The 9,152-nt window shown below is 42.5% G+C and overlaps 1 protein-coding gene across 3 annotated transcripts in view; it reads right to left on the reverse strand.

Moving 5' to 3' along the window:
• The window catches only part of SLC25A26 (solute carrier family 25 member 26), an 83,415-nt gene extending 77,213 nt beyond the window's left edge, over positions 1-6,202 (reverse strand). For all 3 annotated transcript variants that reach the window (XM_061362320.1, XM_061362319.1, XM_061362318.1), the window contains exons 1-3: positions 5,993-6,202; positions 4,047-4,203; positions 2,327-2,436 (exon numbers count right to left, since the gene is read on the reverse strand). In XM_061362320.1, coding sequence (XP_061218304.1) covers positions 2,327-2,436; positions 4,047-4,203; positions 5,993-6,025 — 300 coding nt within the window. In that variant the 5' untranslated portion in view covers positions 6,026-6,202. The remainder of the gene's footprint in view (positions 1-2,326; positions 2,437-4,046; positions 4,204-5,992) is intronic.
• Between the last annotated feature and the right edge of the window lie 2,950 nt (positions 6,203-9,152).

The following is a 9,152-nucleotide window of genomic DNA, read 5'->3' on the forward strand; positions in this document are numbered from 1 at the left end:
CCTTCCACGTTCCTCTTGCCTAGAAGGGGAAAAAAACCCCACTGCAGCCACTGCTTTTTATGGCTTGGTTTTGTGCCTCTTAGCCTAGAACACAGAAATTGGATCAAATGCATGTTTTCCATGATTTTACACAGGCTGTAAACAACACAGAAAAGCGGCTGTAACAAAAACTAAGAGCTCCCATTTTACTGATTCCTCCCATGTATTTTAATAAATCTTGATGCAACCTTTGTATTGTTTCCTTTTCACCTATTATTTTTACTGAGCCACATTCAAAACAGAGTAGTAAGCATGAACATACCTCTAAGGTTAGTACATACCCACATTTTATTGATGCACAAATACCTAACTCACTTATGCTTACCAGTGAAGGAGCATCAAACGTGGAAATCCAACATCAGTTTCTTGCCCCAAATCTTAATTTCTCCTTTTTTGTAAAAGGATGGTTTGGAAATGCAAAGGGATGCCTTGAGAATCCCAACATGACACCAGCTTTGGCTTATTATTTCACATTTAACATCAGTTTATATCATTGTAATTAGTAAAGTGTACAAAAGAGGAAGAGTAAAGAAACTACTGACAAAATAGTCCCAGAGGTTATGCCCCGATTAAAACTTAATGACTAATCAATAAAACTATAATTATAATTTTCACCCTGATCCAATTTGGAATGGTTTATTTATATGGATCATCTAAGATTTCATAAAAAACAAATGTAAGAAGATCTTGCTTTGTGCTATTTTTATTACAGGTTTATTGTAGCAAATCTCTAAGTCCCCATCTCAATTATTTTACAGCTTAGTTCTCCCATCATACCAAGGGGAGCAGAAAAGCTAGCAAAAAGCAAAATCTTATTAACTGAATAACGGCTGTTACAGCATTGCAGTTTCCATACCATAAAGTCATTTCAATGGCTATCACTATGAATTTCCCTGGCCATACAGTAAGTAGCAAGAGCCAAGCATCTAAGACAGCTCTGACCAACTCCTTTAACTCTGCTGCATCTCTGTTTATCGGCCTGAAAATGAAAGCAGTAAGTGCCCGAGCTGTGAGGCTCACAGGACCACAGATCACCTTGAAAAAAAAACAGGCAACAGGTTCTGTAATCATGCAAGGAGTCATCTGTAGCCAACTGCTGATAAGTCACATCCAGTTATAATTTTCCCACCAAAACCTCACAGGCAGAGGCAGTATATTATAAATAACCCACTTGTGAAAGAAGAGACTGGTTTTTCAGTGGATTTTAATCACAGATCACTGGTACCTCATTATGAGCCCAACCATTATTTCACTCGATTCTGAAACAGCACTTGAGAAGCTTAGAACCCCTCTTGGATCTGCTGTTCCATGAGATAGCAGGCTAACAAATTTATCAGGGCTATGCATTGCCATAGTGATGAAGAACCTCACACTTATTTCTAACAGCTTTTAGAGAATTTCCATGGAAGCAAGTTCTGTGCATTGCCTGAAGTTAGAAATCATGGCCTGACAGCACAGGCTTCAATCAAGACAGAAAAAAAAACAACAAAACATCTGAGGCAGCAACACAAACAAATTCCACGCAGCCTTAAATCACCTTTTATCTACTCCCACCTATAACCACTACCAGAGTGGTTACAGGGTGCTATATTCACCTATCTTCATGTGCTTGGTATGTTAAATTAAGTTCCATGGCTAAGTCCCATTCAATCTAATCAGAATCATTTCCACAGGAGAATAAAAATTACTTGGCAATCAAAGCTGAACCCACAGAGAGCAGGGAGAGCTGAACTGCTTCCTGTGGGAAGTGGCTAGGCCATGCTGCTATAACAAGTCACCTTATGCTGAAGGATTTTGGTGAACCTGGAATATATTTTATTCAGATAATCCAAAGCAAACATGAGCTTTCTGTTTGCAAATAACCTCAGGAACAGTTATTAAAAACACCATATACAAGCTTCTAAGATAAAGCACCTTCACTGTTCACCTACAGACAAGTTTGGGTCTGTATCACACAGGAACCATCATCATTTGATGACATTGAGAAGTGCTCTCTTTCAACACCTGCTACAGTCCAAATAGACTTTGCTAGAACACCAAATGCCTGTTATGGAGTGTCACACATTAGCTCTTGTTAGAAGTGTTACTAACTCATTTATTCACTTCGAAACAATCTTTACAAATGCCAACACTTCGTTAAAAAACATAAGTAACATTTTTACGAGGACTTTCACGAGTATAAAGATGGTCAACACTCAAAAAGTAAGATATGACACGAAACCTGAGGTTTCATAACTGAATGATTTCATCTCCTCCCACAGACACAATATATGACCTTCTTTCTTACCACTTCTGCAAGGGAGGCAGCCACCATGTGTGTTGCTGGAGCCAAGCAGGATGCAGAGCCGTGGTGCAGCATGGATTTCACATTCTCATAGGTGATAAAAAACGCAGCAGCTGAAATTCAAGAACACATGCAGTCATTCAACTGTTCTTCCAGCACCAAACTAGCACAAAAAAACCCCACCATTTAGAGCTGTATTTTGTCACCCATGACATTCTACACATGTAGTTCAAAGGAGGGTTTCTTCCCCCAGAATGGTACCAATGAATTCTATAGGATAATTCCTGCAGAAGTTTAAACTTCTGGCTACCACTGGAAAATCTCCTATTAATATCAAAGATGCCAGGACTTTAAGGCCATTCTTAGTACAGAGATAAAGAAAGATGTGTTATGAATTAGTCATGAATGTCCAGTAGGTTGGGGCGGGGCGGGAAGGGGCAGGGGAAGGTTCCATTCCTAGGTAGGAAGGGTAGAGAGGAGGTTGTTAGATTGAATTAGATGGTCTTTGCATGAGGGGGGAACAATCAGTAAATTGAAAAGGGGGGAAAAATAACTAACCCAAAAATCATCAAGGCACATGACGTAAGTCTCTACCCTGCAATGTGTAAAACCGTTTCAGTAGCAGTTATTAATAACTTCTTCCTAGCTATTGTCAGTTTCATATTTTGCACTCTATCTCCAAAAAGAAAAACATTCTTTCAAGTTTCTGAAGGACTTGTAAAAGTCCTGTTCAGTGAACAAGAAACATACAAAAGTAAATAGAGCACAGCAATACCAGCCATGTTTATTCACTGCAACAGGCAACTACAAAGGCATTTGCACCTTAAGGGTTACTCCTGCTCCAAAAGATAAGTTCTCACTCATACTTGGAAAGATAAAACCACAGTTCAGATTCTGAAGATGTAAATCATGAGAAAACTGACATGTCTTGCGGGGGAACAGATTTTAATTGTGAAGAAGGGCTCTGTGAATTGCTTTCTGTTAATCAAAAGATGCTTATCACCTCAGAAGGAGATAACAGAGCAGACAAGATAAAGAACTGAATTTTTTTGTATCACCTTATGAAGGGCATCAAACATCTGAAGGTATCAGTGGATTTGTCAGCAAAGTTCTCCTAACATTCACTACTGACAGCAAAGCCTGTTGTTCATTTATCCCTCCCTACAAAGACAAAATGGACAAAGGCATTAGGATTTTTTAGATGCCTTTTTCTCTGCAGGGACTACAAGCATTTACTTTTTTAAAGCTTCATTTTCAAAAGTTTTCCTGATGTCTTATCATTTTAAGTGGTGTAGTTGTTTCCAGGGACAAAAAGATAAGCAGAGCATCCCCAGGGCAATGAGCTCAAAGACCTCCAGTGCTCAAGCACTTTGAATTTTGAATCATTCCAAATGGTCTGATAGAGTGGGTCATGACAAAAGGGCTAGCAAGGCTCAAGCCCTCTTTGGCACCCAAAAATGCTACAGGGTACCCCTGTAAGTAAGGATAGTAAGGAATGATTCCAAGGACTAAGGGTTGCTCTTCTGAGTAAACATGCAGCAACCTTCATTCCAGGCTTGCTCAAAGAGCTTGTTCATCTGTGCAATTCTAGCAACTGCTCTTCACAGGTGGACATGGACTCACAGAATCCAAAAATCACCTGCAGGAGAGGAAGCAATGAGCACAAATGTCCTATAACAGTTCCTACTTAAGGACAACAAAGAATAAGCCAAAGAAAACTTACCATTTGGAAATGATCCTATAGCAGTAGAAGGAACACCAGCATAGATGCCACGAAAACCACCAGCCTTCCTAAAGCCTTGAGGACTCTGCAGTCTTGTTTTTACAGTATCCAAAGGAAAAAGGATCAAGTCAACACAGACACCAGCAACTCCACCAGCCTTCAAAACAAAACCATAGAGTAAAGAACATTAATATTCATAGGGGTGAAGCTGTGGTGCTTATGAGATAACTGAGGCAAGCCTAAAGCAAAGCACTACTGACTGGATCCCTTCTGAGGTCAACTTATAAACCAACAGTGTTACACAGATCTCAATAGCTTTATAGCTATAACAAGGAAGCTTCAACAAGAGAGAAAGTAATAGATATTACAGCTGTAAAAACCATTTTTAAGGTATTTTCAAAACAATTTCAGTGTTCCAGATAGTACAAAGTAACACTTAACCCCTATACATAGAACCAAGACAGTGAATGCCACTTAACAATATAGGACAGCACAGAATGATCAACACCTCTATGAAGTTGTGTGATAAGATCAGGGAAAGACAGAAGCAATTCTGCTTCACCCTAAGCATCTCTAGAAAGCACTGTCCCATTTTTTCTAGCAAACTTCTTAATTTAAACTATCATCCCTCATTTCATTTGTTGAGCAACGCCTGAAGTAAAACTGCTTTATTTTCTTTGGCTGTCAAAAGTCCATAGAGGAAAAAAGTCATATTAAAGAAAGATGTTTTCAAAGGTGTAAGAAAAAAGGGAAGGTTTTCACCCATAGCAACTCTCATAACCAAACCCTAAAAAATCAGTTTCAGCTAAAGCAATCCTTTTCCATTGTCTGTGTTTCTAGTTGCCTTTCTTTAGTTTTCCCAGGACATAGATATAGAAAAAAAATATTTGTCTAAAACAGGAGGAGGAGACTAAAAAAAGTATAAAAACTCCTTTTTTTAAAAAAAAAAGGTATGAACAGTTACCATTAACCTATTATGATTAATTATTATACTTCAGAACAGAAAACAGAGTTTGAAGTCTACCCCATATAAAGCAGTACCCAAGAAACAGCTGTGCAGGTTTTTAACTGCCTGAAAACAAATCACATGTGTATTTGACTGGGTTCTTTTCAGGGCCAACAGAAGATTCACAGAGGTGTTCACTATTCACTACTAAACTTTTAATCAATAAGTTAATTACTCTTTTAATCTAGTTGGCTACTTTGCATGCATTGATTTTTCTTCACATTTTTGTCATCAAAATCCTTATCTGCTCTAAGTAACATTGATGAGATTTAATCCAGCCATCTGTTAAAACACGAATCAAAAGTTACTAACCGCTTCTTTCATTTTCAGAGTTCTGTAGCTCAAATGTCATTTAAATTCATGAAACAGCTAATAGAGCCCCTGCCAGAGACCAGCAATACCTGGGGGCTTATACCATCTGGAGAAAACAGTAATGATTTTTAGATAGCAAGACAGCTGAATGCACCTTTCCCCCCACCTTTCTGTAACAGCAGCATTAGTAAATATAGCAGCAGCTGAAAAACCTTTACCAGGAGTTGAACATACCCTTAAACTTAACTCCACCAAAGCAATTAAGCAAGACAAGGACCTAATTCAAATGCATTGAGCCTTGCAGCTGGCAGGGATCTGAACCCTCCCAACAGGCACAGGTCAGCAGCTCTCCTCACACTAACTAAGGGCACCCCGCTCATGATTTTCAACGCAGAACCCACAGCAGTCATTAGATAATTCCAAGGAGGTCCTTACATATGGAGACCCCTTACACGTGATGCTGCTGGGTGAACACATCGAGAAGTAACTTAGGGCGAGAAATGATTCACAAAGGACCGTGCACGCACCCAGAGCCTGCAGACCGCCAAGAAGACACGAACCAAGGCACCGGCACTCGAGGCCGCCGCGTCTCCTTGGCAACGGGCAGGCCCGGACCCCGCTCACTCACCGCCAAGGCCGCCCAGGACTCCCGCGGCTCCATGTAGGGGTGGCGGTACGGGGCGGGCACACAGCGCAGCACGAACCGGCTACCCCCCCTCCGCGGAACGGGGCTAAACCCCCTGCTCCGACCGTGCCCCGGACGCGCACACGGGCGCAGCCATGTTGCTGCCCCTGACCCGCGGTCAGGCGGGACCGTGACGTCACCGCGCTTGCGCGCGGCGGGAAGTGACACCGGTAACGTGGACTGGGGCCAGTTCTGTCAGCCTCGCACTAGAGCGGTGTGGAAACCGCCCGTTAATTAGCACTCGGCGTTAATTAGTTAATACGTTGTTGCTGAGCGGTAATTAGTGGTTAAATCGCTGAGCGGTAGCAGCTGTGCCGCTCCGGGAGAGGCGGGAGGTGAGCTGCCCCCGAGGGGCTCTTGGAGATAGTTGCCCCCATGGCCTTTTCTGTTCTCGCCGCTCGCGGCTGCTCAGAGCAAACCTACGTCCAGTGAGGAAAAAAAGGCATTTCTGAGGGAAAAACATTCCTGAAGTCGCTTTGGGGGGTGTTTCCTCAACCCATGTCTGCAGTATGGTCCTGCTGGTGCTGTCCTGTGCAGGCTCCCTGTGGGCTGTTCGTGCAAACAGATCAGAGCAGTGCACAGGGACATAGAATCATTGGATCAACTAGGTTGGAGAAGCCACTTAAGATCATCAAGTCATGAGTAAAGCTTCCTGGCCAGGGACATCTTTCCTGCCTGCTCAGGAGGTGTGTTGGCTCTCGCTGGAAGGGAAAGTGCCATTTTTCACTTGCATCCCATCAGGAGCACCTTTGCCGTTTGCATTTGTGTCTCATGGAGGAGTCTCCTTCTCCACAAGGGACGTTCAAATCGGCAGTGGTTTCAAAAGCTACAGAGAGGATTTTGGCACTAAGTCCTCACGTATCTTCACCAGCAGGAAAGCACACTCGAGCTTACAGGAAGTGCGATTCCAGCGGAGGGCGAAGGGATAAATGTTGGAGAGCACTGCAGTGCATGTGGAACCAGAACATCCGCAGGCTTCAAGTCAGTTAGTTTCCTTGGCTGCAAGCACATCGCTTGGGGTAAGGTTTGGGTGTTGCAGCTGAGGATGTGACAATGACTCAGCATCAGTGACTGCCTTCGGGTGCTCAGCTCCCCTTCATCAGACTGCTAATGGTGTTTGCAGGTGGGAAGCACCCACCTGCACATTCCCACAGCAGCATAGTGACTGAGATCAAAGTGGAGATCCCAACTCCAGCAAATTTATAGATCTTATGCAACACTGATTGTGTTCTGAACTGCCTCAGTCCCCAGATATAAGCAATGTCAGGGTAGCCTTCATTTCATTTAGTTCTTATTTCAGTGAAAAGCTCAGGGCTCTGCAGGCAAAATTAGAAAGAAGCTGGATGTATTATATTTCTCAGCCTCCTTTGATTTTAAGGCAGCTCATTGGTTTCCTGGTCCTAACTTAATAATTTTTACAATAATTTGTTGGGTTATCAGTGCTGAGTTTTAATTTAAGATTTGTTGTGCTCATCAAGGATCACTTCTTAGTTTCCGATCAGGACATGATCAAGTAAGTGGAGTCTTTTGACAGCTGGTGATAGTAATGTCCCCACTAGAGCTGGCTGGCCACTTTCCTCTGAAGCCTGTGATGTTCATGAAGCCAAAAGCAAGCCAGTTTGCTGTCGTAGGAACTGATCCTGAAAGCTTTGATTCTGATTCCTGGAAGAAGCAAGAGCCATGGCTACATATTTCAGCTGTAATATAGCGAAGACTGGACTGTGAGCAGTTATAGTAATACCCACCAGAGTACCTGGTTTTCCAAAAGAACCCTGCTGTCTAGACAGAAAAAAAAAGTGATTGAAATCCACCATTTCTAGCTGATGTTCTGGTAACTGGCTAAACAAACACCGAAAGTGAAAGTTCCTCATTTTCCAAGTCCATGTCCATCATTGAATTAGGTGCATCATTAAATTAGGTGCTTTGGAACGACACTGAGGGGAAAATCAGACATCTGCAGTAAATGAGGCATGCCTTTAGAGTTACTGCTATTCCCCTACAACCGACTGATGGCAGCATTTAAAATGAGACCTCATTCCCCACGTGTGACCAAGAGGTCTCTGGATGTAAAGGTTCTTGGGGTCATAGCAAGCATTTTTCATATTGTGCAGTGCAAAGCTTTCAAATACACTCTGTGACTCTTATTTATCACCTTCTGCCAGAAGAACTGCTGCTGCATCATAGAGGTCACAACCTCCTATTCTTCCAAGCCACTGTCCTGTCTTAAATGAACAAGTTCTGCTTAATGCCACAAGCCAAACATTAATCTTCATGCTACGTCCTTCAGTGGAGTCCCCCTGAGCTTGCAGAGTAAGTTGAGTGAAAAAAGAGATCTGTTTTCTTGTGTCTTTCTTTTTTTTTTTTGCCAGAAAACACTGCAGGTGCTCCCCAGCATCTCCACTACAAGTGAAAAAGGTGGGCTTAGAAAAACATAACACAGGCAGATGAAGCATCTGACTGCACACGAACAATGGGTGTCTGTGGTCCCATCCCTTCATTCAACCCTGTTTTCAGCTTGTTTGTGGTCTTTTACCTTCTCCCAAGCCTGGTTTCTGCTGTGGCTGAAGGGCAAGCTGGGGAAGCTGAGGAACAAGCCACAGTCTGCTTTTCCCAAGCACTGCTGGTGCAATACCCTGTACCAGAGGAGAATAAATAGTTGTGTCCATACTGACTGCCAGCTCCAGAGCAGGTTATTAGCCACTGGGTTTTTGTTCAGCCCTTCTTTTTATCTCATTTGTTCCCTTCTTCTCTCTCTCTGTAAAGAGTGGCAAGAGTACTTTTAAAAATGACCATGATGCCTGCAGCACCTCACCTGCTTCCCCCAGCATTTGCAGCGCATAAAAGCTTTGGCAAAAGATGAGAAGTTTTTGAATTACAGTATGATAAAGAACATATCGCACCTGTGAGTGCACTGAGTGGGATATGAGCTGCCAACAACACAGCAATCCTCTAGCTTATACTCTGCAACAAAAGAGAGATCATAGGGGATGAGTATCAGCCACTGAAGGTCCTCTTTGTCAGAGCTACTTAAGCAGTATTTTGAATCTTTTATATGATTAATCCTTCCACTGGTACAATGCCCATGTACAAAAATGCATGTAAC

Source organism: Neopsephotus bourkii, unplaced genomic scaffold (genome assembly GCF_033783945.1).
Source record: "Neopsephotus bourkii isolate Nb327-2 ecotype Australia unplaced genomic scaffold, CSIRO-AGI_Nbou_v1 NB_1120, whole genome shotgun sequence".
NCBI classification, from domain to species: Eukaryota; Metazoa; Chordata; class Aves; order Psittaciformes; family Psittacidae; genus Neopsephotus; species Neopsephotus bourkii.